This window comes from Patiria miniata, unplaced genomic scaffold (genome assembly GCF_015706575.1).
Source record: "Patiria miniata isolate m_02_andy unplaced genomic scaffold, ASM1570657v1 HiC_scaffold_1, whole genome shotgun sequence".
Taxonomy (NCBI): domain Eukaryota; kingdom Metazoa; phylum Echinodermata; class Asteroidea; order Valvatida; family Asterinidae; genus Patiria; species Patiria miniata.
In genome coordinates this window covers 32,319,336-32,335,833 of record NW_024037047.1, presented here as the reverse complement: position 1 = coordinate 32,335,833, position 16,498 = coordinate 32,319,336, and the positions used below count along the sequence as shown (strand labels likewise).

Here is a 16,498-nt window from a genome sequence, read left to right as displayed (position 1 = left end):
TCCGGATTCAGAAAGAAGAATGATCTCCATCTAATCCTTTTGATGAACATTTCCGTTTTCTCGATCAGGCGCTTGAGGTATGTTGTTCTCGATGCTACCGGAATATTCTTCGTCGAATATTCAAAGTTCACTCTTTCCATTTTGAAGTGCGACGTCAGGAGAGTGCTCAACTATAAAAATAGGAGCTAGTATATCCAATGAAATCGTCTTCTATCACAATTCACAGTGCTCGATACATCTCTGTAGAGCTATAAACATTAGCAGCAAGGAGAAAGATATCATCATCCACGCAAAACAGACAGTGGTATTCAACGACCAGGTACCGTGGAAAAAGCGTAATGCAGACAGCAAATTCGATGTCACGATGGGCAGTTTCGACGGCGCGGAGTCATGCGAGCTGGTCGTAGCATATCTGCTGTCGATCTTGAAACCAAAGTACGGAAATAGAGTGGGACTATACAGGGACGACGGTCTGGCAGTATTCAAGGAGACCCCCAAGAAAATAGAAAACATCAAGAAGGAAATATGCCAAGTATTCCGGGAAAATGACTTAAAGGTAACGATCGAAGCCAACAAGGCAACAGTAAACTTCCTTGACATCACATTAGACCTGCGAACGGGAGGGTACAAGCCATACATGAAACCAGGTAATGTACCTCTCTATGTACATGTCCAGTCAAACCATCCACCCGCCGTCATCAAACAGATACCAGAGGGAATCAACAAGCGACTCTCCAACATCTCGTCGAGCAAGGAGGCATTCGAGAAAGCTGCCCCGGCCTACCAGGAGGCTCTGCAAAAAAGCGGGCACAAGTATCGACTGACGTACACACCGGGCAATAACACCAGGAAAAGGACTAGAAAAAGGGAGGTGACATGGTACAACCCGCCATACAACAAGAACGTACGTACCAACATTGGAAAGAAATTCCTTCAGATAATAGACAAATGCTTCCCCAAGGAACATAAGCTTCACAAAGTGCTCAACCGGAACACAGTAAAGTTATCGTACAGCTGCATGCCGAACATGAAGGCAACGATCCAGTCAATCAACAAACGGAAGGTAAAACAGGAGGACGACGTCGGTGGTAGAACATGCAGTTGTCCCCGCAATGCCGAATGCCCGCTGAACGGGGAGTGCCTCAGCAAGAACATAGTGTACCAGGCCACCGTCACGAGCGAAGGCAGGAAGGAGGCATACGTCGGGCTGACGTCCACAACCTTCAAGGCGAGACTGGCGAACCACAAGCAGTCATTCAGATCCGAGAGCAAGAGGGCGCAAACAGAGCTAAGTAAACATATATGGGACTTAAAGGGCGAGGGGAAAGACTATGAAATCAAATGGGACATAGTTCTGAAAGCACTGCCATACTCTAACGTAAACAAGAGATGCAATTTGTGTATAGCAGAGAAGTACATAATCATATGTAGGCCAGATCTAGGTACACTGAATAAGAGAAGCGAAATCGTCTCCAAGTGCAGGCATCGAGACAGATGTGTTCTTACTTCAGTGACGTAAACGCGTACTAACTTCAATGACGTAACGCGCATAACGCGTGCGCGCGCTTGATTCGAAACAAGGTAAGATGCTACTTGTATTCTATTTTTCGTCATTCTGCTGATGAGTGCATTATGGTACGAAACAGTCTGTTCAGAAAGAGAATATTCTGAATTTATTGCATGTTTATAGCTCTACAGAGATGTATCGAGCACTGTGAATTGTGATAGAAGACGATTTCATTGGATATATATATATATATATACTTAAAAAGCGCAATACAGTCGTACGTAGCCCACAACTCAAAATGTAAGGTTTAGTGCATGTGCAGTGTGTCCCACATATTGAGCCTTATAGTGAGTGGTCGCAATATCTTCTGTTCCCCACTGAGTCCATACTTTTACTATCAGAAAGAAGTTGCTGGAGCCTACCTGCTGTGACTGATACTCCAGGTCCCACTTCTCCCTCTTCATGTTCCAGAGTCCCTTGAAGTCCATCGCTGACCACTGTGGATCAGTGAAGGGAATGTCTCTCAGTGGACAGGGTGGGCCCTCTGGGTTGGGCAAGTGTAGGATTGTGCCTGTAAAAGTCAAGTCAATAAGAATTAATAGATTTAAAATTGTAATAAGGACGTTAGATACTGCCCGTTTATGAATCTCATGGACTCTGGGTACACGTCCCCTCACTGATGAAAAGACAGAGATATGACAGCAATATTGAAGTCGAGTCACGTAATATTCTCGAGTCACTTTGGTTGACTCCGATTCCAAATCTCAAGTAATTTGGCTCGAATCCGGCCCCAGCTGTTTGAGTTTCAAAGAGCTAAAACATGAAGCACGCAAACTGCAAAAAATGTGTAACATCCACAAAACCAAAGTGGTACACATATCTATGGCCATATCAGCACAACCGCCTATAGGCCTATGCAGGGATCTAGCCGTAGTCGCAGCCAAACCGTCAGTTCAGAGCCGAAATTGCTCGTTCATCATCAACCATTGTCTAAAGCAGCACAGAATACCAGCATTATATATAATCTTAGTGTTGTACCCAATAATGATCTTGCAGTAATAGGTCCATCGATGTGATGAATGCATGAAAGCATGTACTCAAAGCTAGTACAGTGTGTGTGTACATGTATGTAGGCCTATGCATTGTGTGAAACGGATGTGTATATACATGTACACACATGTAAATGATATGTAAGTGATGCGCTGTTGTGCAATGTCTGGGAGCCGGTGATTGAATAACAAACAAAATTATTTGCAACACCACGTAGAAAGTGCTGTGGTACAGTTTGTGTGCTTAACGTTCTCTAGCGTTGCTTTAACGTTACTTACAGAAAATAAACACCAGAATTATGTTGTTAAAAGGTAAGTTATTTCTGGTAGAAAAATGCATGACTCATGAGTCACAAGTCTGAATCTTTTGCTGATTGAGACTCGAGACGGACTTGATGAGTCCGAACTCTGGACTTGAGTCCTACAATACTGTATGACAAACACTTGAATGCCATGGCTGACATATTTCCATTGTCCACACAAAGATGCTAGGTTTGTGCACATTCAGATCACAAGTTAAGTTGTGTGTGCCTCAAAAAGTCATCTCAATGCTTCTCAGTCCTGGCTCCCTGCTGTACATAATGATATGCATGGCAACAAGCAATGCAACCATGCTGTGGATTACATTCCAAACTTGACTACAGTACTAGTGGGCCAACCAGTGCTAAATGAAGTTAATCAAACTATGGTTAACCGTAGTTCACATTTGAACTTGCTCTACTATTCATGCAAGATCATATTAATTAAATTATGTAGCAATTTCCATTTACCAGTAACTTGGGTTCTGTCTGCGCTGTCTGTCATGTCCATCTTGAAGTCCATGCCATCAACTACCAGTCCTGCTGTCGGCTCAGACGAGTCAACAAAGATGGGTCCTAATTGGGATAGGACACTGTCTCCTGCATGGTTAAATACTGACAGCTGAACAAAATAGGGCTGGTGTTTCTGTGCAGAAAGGAAATATATGATCAAATGTTTTATTGGTGAGCTTTGCAAGTACAACCTAAATCAAGCCCTTGACAATTACTCTAATTGACAATTGTTTCAATGCCCATCAGTATGTGACAATACCAGAATGGGGAAAGTACATGTATGACTGATGATTCAAACACTTTTGTTTCAATGATGCACACATCAATAGCTTAAAGATAACTCTCAACACTACAGTGAAATCTTGATAAGTCAAACTCTGATAACTCAAAACAACTGTCAAACAAAAAAATTCATTCCCTTCAGAAGTATAACAATGATACATAACCCTGCTTAACTCAAAACTCTGCCTAAGCCAAATTGTGAACCTGTTCCCTTGAGGTTTGACTTATCAAGATTTCACTGTACTTCAAGTTTTACCCTGAACAAAAAAATATGTTTTTAAATTCCCCCCCTCCCCCCACAGATTTGTGGTTGGGGTCTACGAGCGAATACTTACCTGTAGAGCAATATTACTTATACATATTCCCTATACCGGCAGGTATTTTACGCTAAGAGTTTTATACACTAGCGCCCTCTAACGTCCTACCCATAATACCCCGCGGCAAGCGTGCCTTGTGAGCATCCTATTTCTCGAGCATTAAGTCAAAATACTCATGGCATCGAGAAGAGTGGAGTAGGAGGGAGGGATGCTCTACAGGTAAGTATTCGCTCGTAGACCCCAACCACACTTCTGTGGGGTGTGTGTCTACTTCACTCTACTTACCAGAAGAGCAATACATGACCGGTGACTGAAGATTGTGAGGCGAGACCAACGACCAATGGTTGTGGGGCATAGCTCGCCAATAGGGGGGGCCACCAATAGGGACCACCTGGCGGCCTGCCGACATAGCCAATAGCGTAGCTGAAATCGACTGAAATGACTGCAGGAAATCAGACCTCGAGATCGAGTCCTCATGTTGGGAGCGTTTGCCCCGGTGGAACCGGTTAGAGGAGCCATCAGAATCCGAAGAAGAACGGCGTGATCGGCGATCAGCTTTCTTCTTCTTGCTCTTCTTTTTTGAAGAACAGCCCTGGGGTGTGTCTGATGACAAGTCAGAAGACACCTGGGGCACCGAGACCCCCGAACAACGGAAGCAATCCGATGACGAGAATGGTCCCTCAGAGCGAGATAGACCGGGGGCTGTCGGGCCGGGATATCCCCGGGCGACCGGCTCCGCGTCGCTCATTACATACCCGGCCGACAGCGCTTCAGACCCCGTGGGCTGAGCGAACGCTGGTCGGTCCAATAGCCCGTGCAACAGCCTGTCCCGGCACCCAGTGGTACTCAGCACTGTGTCGGGAGGGCACGGGTGACTAGAGCCCACTGGAGCATGGCGGCTAGTCCCCTCAGGCTGCCCCGCGCTCAGGGAAGGTCCGGGGTGCTTGTACCTGAGCCACACTTGCCCCGTCGGCCCTTTTTAGGCTTTGCTCCGGCACAGGAAGTATGTTTTGGAGGAGCCTTGCCAGAGCGTGCCTTTTGTTTGGGTGTTCCGCTTGAATTGACCAGAGAAGGAGACCGAGGTACCTTTAATTGGTCAGCGGAACTGCCAACACCCCAGCCGGCAGTGATTGAGGGTGCTGGACGAGGGACTACGGCCATGGTAACGATGCAGCATTAACAGCAGAGTCCCCCGAGAACTCAGTCAATCCCGTGGGAGAGGAATTCCCCCCGGTATGTGACAAATCGGTTCTCCCCAAATGCTTCATAATAATGAACTTATTACTCAATAAGATACAACTATACTCTACTACACTTTCTCTAATCAAATACTTCTCTTAAAAAGCGCAAAAGGGTATCAAAATATGATGAAAATACGGAGCGTAATTTTACACGTCATACCTGACCTGCCGCTAAAAATAAAAGATGATGCTCACGAGGCACGTATGCTTGCCGCGGGGTAATATGGGTAGGACGCCAGAGGTCGCTAGTGTATAAAACTCTTAGCATAAAATACCTGCCGGTATAGGGAATATGCATAAGTAGTATTGCTCTACAGGTAAGTAGAGTAAACTAGACTGCTATTTTTCTAGTAATGCAATATTAAATCAACCCATGTTTAGTTATGGAACAATTATTTTACAAATTTTGAACTTTTTGCATTCAGAATAAAACAATGTAGGGACTGGGAACCAGAGCGTATCAGTTTGTGCACACACAAAAACACACAATAGACAAAAAGAAGCTTTTTTGGTTAAAATAAAATATATAAGTTGAAAATTTGTCAAGAGAAATTGAAGAGTATGAACAGTACATCTTTAATAAGATTCAAGCAAATAAATAACTTTTATTCCTACAAATATAAAAATGGTCAACAGAACACAATTCAATAGTTACAAACCCTAATGTGTTTTTAAAAGCATTAAATTCAACTCACAATTAGATTCAAGTCCACGAATGTGAAATTGTTAATGTCTGGGCCGAGTACCAGCCAGTCTTGGTTGGCTACCGCAGTAACGTTATCCTCATCCTCATTACATGATGCAGCTTGCACAAGGCGTAGGTTGTAGGATTTGATTCCACTCTCATCATCTCTGTAATCCTCCCACACCACAGAGACAGACTCAGTGCTGTCAGTATAGGCAACAGGCTGCAAATACAAGATTCAAAAGTCACAGACAGGTAATTCAGTGCGAGTGCGATTGGTGGATATTAGTCAGTTGCATGAAATATTTGCAAGAAAAAATTATAGTTGCCGTTTCAAGCGTCAGAAAAAGACATTGAAAGATGCTGGCAACTACTTTAGATTCTAGACATTGTTACACAAGACAATGATCATGATATAGTTCTTATTATCAACATGAGGATTTATTTTTGTTAAAAAGTGTGGCACTGGTTACTAAACTTCTGAGTTCAGCAGCAGTGGTGATAAATGATTGCAGCACCTTATTAAAATGTGTATTTCAGGCACATACTGGACAGAAGTTTGAAAAACACTTCATGTCAAATTTAAATTAAAACTGGGCGTAGCTTCTGTACGCTTAGAGGTTCTGATGATTACTATAGCATGACCAACCCCCCCCCCCCCAAAAAAAAAAAACACCCCAGCCTTTTCACTACCATAGTGAGTGTAAAAAGCATGTAGGAGATTGTTCCAGCATGCAACCAAGCCTTAATGGCAGGATATGCGACAATGCAGGAACATGATACACTGATCTCCTGATGACTTACCATGTCATAGAAAGGTCCAACACGCAGCCTACCCTCAATAGGTGGTGTGATATCCACAGAGAAGTAACTAGTGGAGGAGTTACACTGTCCGCCTTCGTTCATTCCTAGAAAGACATGCAGGAGCATGAGAAGCGTTTTCCATTAAAAGATATCACCTTTGATTTTCATTTAAGTGAACTACTAGGGAGGATATGTGTGAGTAGAATTAATTATTGCACTGACCACATCTCATGGTCAGTGTTGGTCAATGGCCCTCACATCCTGTTTCCAACTACTCTCCCTCATGAGTCCTGGAAACAGATGTGCCATGAAATGGGTGGATACTGTTGAGGCAAGTCTGATCAGCTTCATTCTGAGACTGGTCAGCAATGGCTTCAATGATTTTCTTTCATTAGACAGATTAAGTTAAGTGCACTATGATGCACAGTCAATATTTCACAACTCATCCACTCTCTCGTAGGTGCACAATGAGTTACATATTCACCCACCCACAACAGTGACATAGTAGGATCCTTCCTGCATCAGATTCAGGCCCTTGACCTCCACAAAGGTGTCTTTGCCTACAAAATACATCGACCTCTCATGGAATGTAGCCAGGGCCTGCGTTGTCCCCAACAGCATATCCAGGCAGTCCATATCTTCAGGTAGGAGGGAGGAAGTGGATGGTTCACCCAGACCAACGTAATACAGCAGGATGGGGAAGGTGGATTGAAATTTAGCCCACATGAGTTGCACCTCTGAGACAGAGTTTACATACTCTGGCACTTCCACCTCACTTCCTGAACAGATGTAAAAAAAAAAAAACCAAGAGAAACTTTCAGCTGGTATGCATTATTACCGGATACACAAAAAATTATGACCTACTGGCTGCAGAAAACAAATTAAAAAATGAACTAGAGAAAGCAAGTTTTAAGTTTGGAAAATGAAAGACAGTACATGTACTTACACACATGTAGGTAATAAATTTGGTAGTACTAAAATATATCTTATAATAGATCTTTTATTGTAAAGTTAGAGTACAGGCAGGGTTCTTCCCCACATACTAATGTGCGTATCGGCCCAATACACTGGAATTGCTGCAGGCCGAATTACATCAAATTTTTCAGCCCCGATATGCAAAGTATGATTATTACACACTTCATTAACATGCACATTAACATGCCATCATGGAATCGCTTTGCAGCAGTGGTAGATTGGTTCCTACCGCACGCTAAAAGTTATGATGAACTGGTCTAGAGTAAAAATACCAAACAAATATCGATGGAGAAACTTTCTGCGAGATAATCCCCAGAACGTGATCTCTCTTTTCTTTGTAGGTATTTTCTGTTTAAGTGTATTTATAACGAGGTTGTGCTGCTCGTAATTGACGGATACAGTGTTGCGTGTTTATGCAAAATGTTATTTATGGCAAAATAAAAACCTTTCTGACCTACCGACCCTACTTTTGAAAGGTATGTTATCGAAGCAGAAGCAATTTGTTTTTCTTTGCCTTATTTCTTAATTTGAAACTTACTTTTAATCCATACATTCCAGTACAGGAAGTTGCAATGTTTATGAAATGTTGATTCTTTTTTATTCAATTTTTTGTATAAATGTCCTTTGAATTTGAAGGGAAAATCTACCTTAAAATACCCCCAGGTTTGTTTTAAAATGCACCAGAGAGCTCTCTAAAGTAAAAAAAACATTAAGCGGGCCCCGAACCACAGGCAGTAGCTTTGTAAGTTGTTGAACCACAACAAAACATCCCCCACGGGTTTGAAAAAGCCTGGGGAGAACCCAGAGTACAGGACCATCTCTGAACAGGAGGATATAAATGACAAATAGAAAGTATCAGTCTGAAACTGCCCTCAAAAACTACTCAGGACAGAATTACTCAGGACGGAATTTATTTTACTTGAAAATACTATGTTCCTCATACAGAGAATGAAATATACACCCACCCCACTTTCCAAACCTATGCCCAAGAAAAGGTATGGACAAATAAAACTCAGCAACTTTGAGCTCTGTCATGTGTACCCTAGAAAGTGCTTACACTACAAACTTGGTTTGGAACAAATAAGGTAAATGGTTAGTGAATGTCTGATGTCCGATGTCAATTTGACCCTCTGCTTAGATATCCCTAACATGAGAAGAAAAGTCAAAACGGAGAATAACCTACCAAGCACTGTGCTGTCTATACCAACATTGATCCCTGTTGATGTCACCTCAGCTGTGGCAAAGCTAGCACTATATCCCCTGACTGATACGTAATATGTTGAGTCTCGTGCAATGAGGTTGAGGTTAGTGAAAGTGACTGTTGTGTTCTTTCCAACATAAGTGAAGGGCACCACGTTGTCTCTGGTCTTAGGGTAGCGACGGTCAGTTCCAACCGCGGCCTCGTAGTAATCCACAGTTTGCTCTGTGATGTGGTCTTTGGTGACTTCAGCATTTCCTGAAGGGGAATTCAGGGCAATGAATGTAGGAAAATGAACTAAAAAGTCTAAAGCACTACAGTTGAAAACTGCTATAATGAACATCACTGTACCAAACATTCAGCTATATCCAATGGGCCGATTCTACTAGCGAATACTTACCTGTAGAGTATTACTACAAATGCATTATTCCCTAGAGGGTGCCGGCTATACGCAAAGATTGATTACCCACAGTACCTTGCGGCAAGCCCGCCATACTGCCTCTTTTCTCGAGTGTAAGGTGCGTAATCGAATGAGTACGTGAGAGTAGGGAGCCAGGTGGGCACTCTACGGGTAAGTATTCGCTAGTAGCATTGGCTCTCACCTTGGTTGGGGGGGGGGGGGAATTCTACTAGCGAATACTTACCCGTAGAGTATTACTACATAACTTTATGCAGAATAGCACCGTTTTAGGTTGGTGGGGTCTCGTGAGACATGAGAGTGTATGATGTGGGCCCCAAGGAAGCGTGAGCCCTAAGCCAACAAATAATTAAACCCACTAAAAGTAAACCATATAAGTCGGCACTTACCATAAGAGGTAAGCTGTCACTGGTTGGTACTGCGGGGCGCCAGCGGAGGAGGAACCGGATCCAGTTGTGCTGCTCGGGCAGTAGCGAGGGCTGCACGACCAATTCTGCCATCGGCTTGCAGCAAATCAGTCAGATAACAGGAGGTGAAGGTGTTGTAGGACTTCCAACATGCCGCTTGCATAATATCTGCAAGGGGCACTCCTTTGCAAAAGGCCCAAGAAGTCACCATGCTGCGAATTTCGTGGGAATGTACACTGTTCTGGATAGGCCAGTCAGGCGATGCAAGTTGTATGGCCGTCACGACCCAGCGAGCGATTGTATCGTGGGACGCTGGACGATGTAATGAAACCGTAGTTATGAACAGTTCTTGGTGGTCATCGTGGATCGATGCAGTTTGATGGAGGTACCACTTGAGGGTCCGGACAGGACACCAGAACTTATCCTCTTGGACAGAGGAGGACTTCATAGCAGGAACGATGATGTCAGGCGGGGAGAATGTAGCCGACTGGTTCTTCATGAGGAAAGACCAATGGGGGATCAGGTGGACCCCACCAGGCTCCCAACGCAATTGTCCTTGACTTATGGTCAGAGCAGAGAGCTCACTCATCCAGCGGCTGGAGCTGCCATCAGGAGGAAGGCCGTTTTCAAGGAAAGTTCTTTAGAGTGGCCTGCCCGAGAGGTTAAAAAGGAGGTCAGGCAAGAGCTTGTAAGACCTGCCTAAGATCCCATGATGGTAGGAGTGCATGTTAGGGTGATCGAGAAACATACATGTACATGTTGGGCAATGGCCAACATGTCAGCTGTAGGCTTGTTGGTTCTGGGTGAGGCAGACCTGACTGAGGTTGACGAAGAATGTCTGCCCTCGTGAACTCCAGGCAGTAGCCGAGTGAGATGGTGGCAAGTACCCACCGGTCGGACGTGATGTGGACCCAGGACCCCGCGAAATGGGCCAACGGGCCCACATGGGTCTTGTGATGAGGGATCGTTGTTGGTGAGCATAGTCACATCTGCCTGCCGAACCGCTGCCGAAAGGCGGTGGTCAAGGCTGAAGGGCGGGAGGTGGCACGTGGAATGGCAGGACGTCAAGCGGTGACACGAAAACCACGGCTTGCCGACTGTGGTGGGGGACGACTGGGTCTTGACGAGTGGGAGGCTTGACAGGAAGGGCCAGCAGCCGGAGGGTGTCTCCGGGAGCCCCGACCTCTGGCTGCAGGTAGTACCCGACAAGGTTGTGGAGGCGGTTTGGGATGAACCTTCACCAAATTAATATTCTCCGTAGCCTTGATATGATCAGCTTCAGTCTGCATACGAGACTGAAACTGGCCTGCAAAGAGGTTTCGTCCATGGAAGGGAAGGGACTCGAGACGCTTGTGAGCTCCATCAGTGGGCAGAAATATGGCATCCAAAATTGATGCCCGCCGGGATGGTGGAATCAGTTTGACACCCCTGGAAAAAGTATTCAGACAGTAGGAGCAAAAACGCTGTATGGGTTATACCCAAATGAGCGGCGCCGTTACTGATTTGTAGCATCTTCTCAGTTCTGAGCAGCGTCCGGGAACAAGGACGTAGTCGAAGCCCGATAACCAGAATTGGAGGGAAGTTTATCATGCACGTTGTTAGCAATAGTAGGCGTGGTAAGATACTGGGTTGTCTCGTCTACCGGGAAGGAGTATAAACTTGAGCAGCGAATAGAACACGCAGTTTGGGTTGGTCGAACACAGACTGAACCTGTTGCGAGCAAACCTGATCGAAGGAAACCACAGGGCCGGGATCGGTAGTGACTGGCGAGTCAGGAGCCGTTAGTCGTTTGAACGATTTCAGCTGTTTAGTAGGTGCGGGCTTCACGGGTTCAGGGAACCCCAATACATGTGCCATGTCTCGCTGTACCAAGCGAAGGAGCGTGGCCATGGAAGCTGGCATACTCAAGTCCTCTTCATGTTCGGCCTCGGCCTCACGAAGTGACTGAGAAGAGGCAACATCTTGGTCTTCGGCGGTTCAGACGGCAAGTCCATAGGAGCGCCGAGAGAGAACTATGGGCGAATACCGACAAGATTGGCGAGTCCGGTGGACGGGAAATCGTGTGATTTATGTTTTGGTTTGGAGGCAACCGAGGCTGGGAAGGGGGCGATGGGCCTAGATCAGCCGCGGTAGTCTGTTTGGAGAAGGCTGACAAGGTTTCAGACAAGTTCTGAATTGGTGGAAGCAAAAGCTGTGTCCTTATGAGAGGACTTACGTTGTGGCCCACAGAACAATCAGTGGCCATATCTGTCAACTTGCGTTTCTTCTTCTTCTTTGTAGGAGAAGAATCAGCCTCAGATTGTAGAGGGAATCCAGAAGCAGCCGGGACGTCTGATGTTACTGAACCACTTGGAGAAACCAAAGCTTGGGGTGAACAAAGTTGAATCACAGTCCAAGCAGGCAGGGCCCTGGCACCTGAATCACTGGATATTGGGGCCATGGATACGGCAATTGAGACCGGCGGAGTAGCAGCGGATGCAGTCGCGTGGCCGGCGGTCTCCTCACGGGCGGCAATGGGCTGAATCTTTGAGGTGTTCCTGGGTTTGGAAATCACTGAAGATTTCTTCTTTGGGGGCCCCATGTATGACATGACTTCAGAACAGGGAAAAACGCCTGTATAAATAGGCCTGTAAAAACGGACGGCAACCGAAATAATTGGAACGGCCGGAACAATAGTGTGGCAGCCGGCACGATTTTCGGGCGGCTAGTAAACTAGTCTGAAAAAGAACGATAGGCCTATATAATGAAGTATGTATCGAGCTAGCACTCTAGTATAAAGTAAGTAGTATGTCGGAAACGTAACACTGTCGAAAGTGTGGAGATAACGAAACTGCTGGTTAAATAACAGTGAATCGCCGGTTATATAGCAGCACTCGTGGTGCAGCATGAGGGATTAACTAATAGTGAAATATCACACTGACTGGACAGTAACTGGAAGTGTAGGTAAGGGGGGAGTGGCTTGCAACTCGTGCAATGTCTCACTCGTTCTGTACACCAACACTGCTGTAAGACAACGAAAGCTGCCGTTTAAATGACAGCGAAACGCCGGTTAAATATTGGCGTTCGTGTTGACGTGAGGGATTTGCTAATGAGCGAAAATATCATGCTGATTGGACGGTAACTTGTGACCTATGTAAGGGGAAAGTGGCTTGCAACTCATGCTACACTCACCCCGTATAAAGTCTCACTCGTTCGGTACAGCAAAACAGCCGTGAGACAACGAAACTGCCGGTTAAAAAACACAGTACCGCCGGGTAAATAATCACAGTCATTTTGAAGACAAAGACTCCAAATAGTCGGTGCAGCATGAGGGATTGGCTAAGTAGCGAATATCACGCTGATGGGTCGGTTAGTAGTGATTGAGCGGCTTGCAACTTGTGCGACGCTCCCCCCCCCCCCCTGCAAAGCCTTGTCTGTTCCGAACAGCTTGAGTAACTTTCAGCCCGTGTATGGCCTCACGCAAATGGTCATGACGTACAAGCATAAAGTGAGTAGCCAGCAACCTGTGCAAAGCCCCACTTGCTCCGTACGACATGAGCCACCTGCAGCCTGTGCAAAGCCTCACGTTAAAAAGTGGTAGTGTAAATGTGGAAAGCAAGCAGCTTTCAGCCTGTGTGAAGCCTCGCTAGATGGGTACGGCGTGAGCTACTTGCAACCTGTGCGAAGCCTCAGGCACATGTTCTCGTACCGTAAGAACCGTGTAACAGGAGTGAGGGACCGGCAACCTGTGCTGTGCGAGAACTCACTCCCGAAATGTACCCGTAACGACCAAACAAATATCAGGAAAAACTGACCAAAATATTACAAAAACTTACTCAACTAGTAGAAACAGAAGACAAGTAGTAGAATAAAACTATGAACTTAACTATAAAAATGGCCGAGGAAAGACTGCAAAAAATGTGCAAAGCGTCTTAGCGTATGGCTGGCACCCTCTAGGGAATAATGCATATGTAGTAATACTCTACGGGTAAGTAGAGCTCAGTAGAATAGAGGTACAAATACACCAAACATTTCAGAATTTTTGTGCATTTTGCTTCTCAACTACATCTGGAGGTCAATAATGCTTGAAACTTTTTGGTAGATCCTGCTGACTGGTTATTGCCACTACAGATATAATGGTCAAATAATGGAACCAGGAACCATTCAACAAAACTGGGCTCAGGCAACGTGGCAGATAAGAACTGTTTTAAATAACAATGTAAAAATACGTCAAACAAACAGTGTTTGCAATGATCTAAAAAGTAAGACTTTGGCGAACCATTTATGAACACAGGATTCGTGTTTTTTTCTGTGTATGTACTTTTTCTGTTTTCTTGTATTTTTTTCTAGAGGTTTTAACAATTAGTCGTCATGATGTTTGCGAAGGTGATTATTGCCATGGCAGTGCATGCCCGCTGGTACTAAAGAGTACTGTATTAAGCTGAAATGAAGATGTGTTTCCTTGTATCCTGTAACTCTAATAATAATACTAATAATAATAAAACAGCATTTATAAAGCGCAATATGAATGAAAGATTCCTCAAAGCGCTTAACAATAGAACAAGAAACAGTAAAATAAAAATAATCCCAATTACCCAAACAAGAACTCTACACATAAGCATCATATCTCTGTAAATCCTAGCACAGAATGCCAGTCCATCACTACTTATCCTCAACCTGTGAGAAGTCGACGGCACACCTTGTGAGTGATTTACTAAAAAAATATTTCTTGTGAAGACCCAGCATTAGATAACTCAGTCATTATGCCCTGGCCATCATAAATCTCATTAACGTCAGAACCTACTGACTGGAATGTTAAGGCAATACTTTAGCAATGCATTTCTTGTTTGGGTACTGGTATAATTAAATTATTTCTGGTCTAGTCATTTCTTTTCAAGCTACTAGCCATCTAATCTAGTTGACTTTAACCTAAAATTCAAACCCATAAACAGAAGACTGTCTACCTTCAATCTGTCAACACCTACCTGTGTGATGGATAGTTTCTTTAATCGGCATCCCTTGTCCAAAGCCCTTCCAGCTTGCTGATATCCTATCAGTCTCCTTCTGGTAAGTCAAATCAAAGCCTACTAAGAGGCCATCATAGACCTGGCCAGGTATCAAGGGATCACGCTTGACAGTGATTCCATCAGATCGGACCGTGACGGCCAGTCCTAGGGCATTAGTAGCCCGCACCAGGGTGTAGTATGTCTCACCATCTGTCATTCCAATGTCTGTGTTGGTGTCTGAGGTTCGCTCTAAGTCAAAAATAAATCCATGCAGACGCATAAATTAAACTTAGAGTTATGACCCGGAAGTCACAGGCCCTTAAACAAGTACAAAGAAGTCAACATATCCTTCCATTGAACATCCACTTTCATCTGAATGTCAAACTTTGTGTTACACAAAATGAAGCATTTTCATTCTAATGCATACAGACAATGAATGAGTGAAAAAAAAAATGGCTTAAGATCTAAAGTCGGGCCATATAGAGACATGGCTATTTGTCAATTGACATCAAAAACTAGACAAAATGACCTTGTGGATTGCATGTTCTTTCAGCACATTGACAAAAAATTTCCTTTATTAAACATTAAGTAATATTGGGGTAATGGTAAAACAGCACCAGAAGTAATATATTTTGAACATGTCGTCGGTCGCACTATGAAGTGACGTATCGTGTGCACAAAGTCCATAGACGATACGTCACTTCTTGGTACACCGAAATGGTCTTGAAGCAAAAAGTGACTCTAGTTTAACATGTTTAATGGCAAAGTTATGTTATTACCTTGAACATTGGTAAATGGTTGAATCTCCTGCCCATCAATTCTGTAAATGGCCCATTCATACTTCTTCATCGGACATGGATCCCCGCTGAAATCCCAGGATGCACTCATCTCATGCAGCGAGGTCTGGAAATCTGAGTCTTCCAAGTCTACATCAGTGACTCCATCTTTGACTTGGAATGGTCTGAGCGGTGAAAGTCCTGCACTGAACCGGCTGACATAGATGCCATTGGATACTGCAGTGCTGGTCAGGCCGGCTTCATTGTAGCCTCTCACTGTAGCATAGACTCTACTGACACTGCTCAGATCAATGTTGGTAATAAGCTCCGAGGTCTGGTCCTTGGACACCTCATAGAAAGGTCTGATCTGAGACCTTCCTGGTGTGGTGCCCAGGGCAACCTCATACTTGGTGATCATAGTGTCCTCGTCGGTGAACGGCTGCCATAGGATCTGCATCTGGGTAAGTGATTCCAGACACTCTCTGTCCAAGCTCAAACATTCCTCATCGTTTGTGCACTCCAATTCTGGCAGGTCGATAGGATCACTGAAATTGAAGCTGTACACACCCGATAGCTCCACTACAAGGCCGTATGTTGGAGGTGTATCATCAATCTCAATAGGACCAGAGAATGCCATCGTGCTTTGGTTGACAGCATTGAAGGCCTCCACAGTGACATAGTAGACTCGGTTGTGAATCAGATTCAGATCTGTCAACACGTTAGTTACTATTAATATTATATTAGACTATTATATTAGTTTGATACGTTTGAGACATTTACCATGAATACCATATAACAATTTTGGGGATGGCTTATTCTTAAAGTTGTGTTCCCCATGCCAAGTTTCATCCCGAGAAATTTGATTACTTTTCTAAATTGCAATTTTTCTAGCACGACAAAAGTTATTCACTTTTGAATGAGACATCGACCAAAAAACCCCCAAATTGGCCCATGTTTAGTCACTGAATTATTACTTTACTATTTTCAATTATTGGCTGCCTGACAATAATTCCATTTGGCGGGGTAGGCTGGTTCCTGCCTC

The 16,498-nt window shown here is 44.5% G+C and overlaps 1 protein-coding gene across 1 annotated transcript in view; it reads right to left on the bottom strand.

Moving 5' to 3' along the window:
- LOC119732930 overlaps window positions 1–16,498 on the bottom strand; it is a 212,078-nt gene that overhangs the window by 31,499 nt on the left and 164,081 nt on the right. The window contains exons 97-104 of the mRNA XM_038206513.1: window positions 15,460–16,164; window positions 14,660–14,929; window positions 8,856–9,128; window positions 7,186–7,476; window positions 6,698–6,801; window positions 5,904–6,116; window positions 3,327–3,501; window positions 1,930–2,078 (exon numbers count right to left, since the gene is read on the bottom strand). Coding sequence (XP_038062441.1) covers window positions 1,930–2,078; window positions 3,327–3,501; window positions 5,904–6,116; window positions 6,698–6,801; window positions 7,186–7,476; window positions 8,856–9,128; window positions 14,660–14,929; window positions 15,460–16,164 — 2,180 coding nt within the window. The remainder of the gene's footprint in view (window positions 1–1,929; window positions 2,079–3,326; window positions 3,502–5,903; window positions 6,117–6,697; window positions 6,802–7,185; window positions 7,477–8,855; window positions 9,129–14,659; window positions 14,930–15,459; window positions 16,165–16,498) is intronic.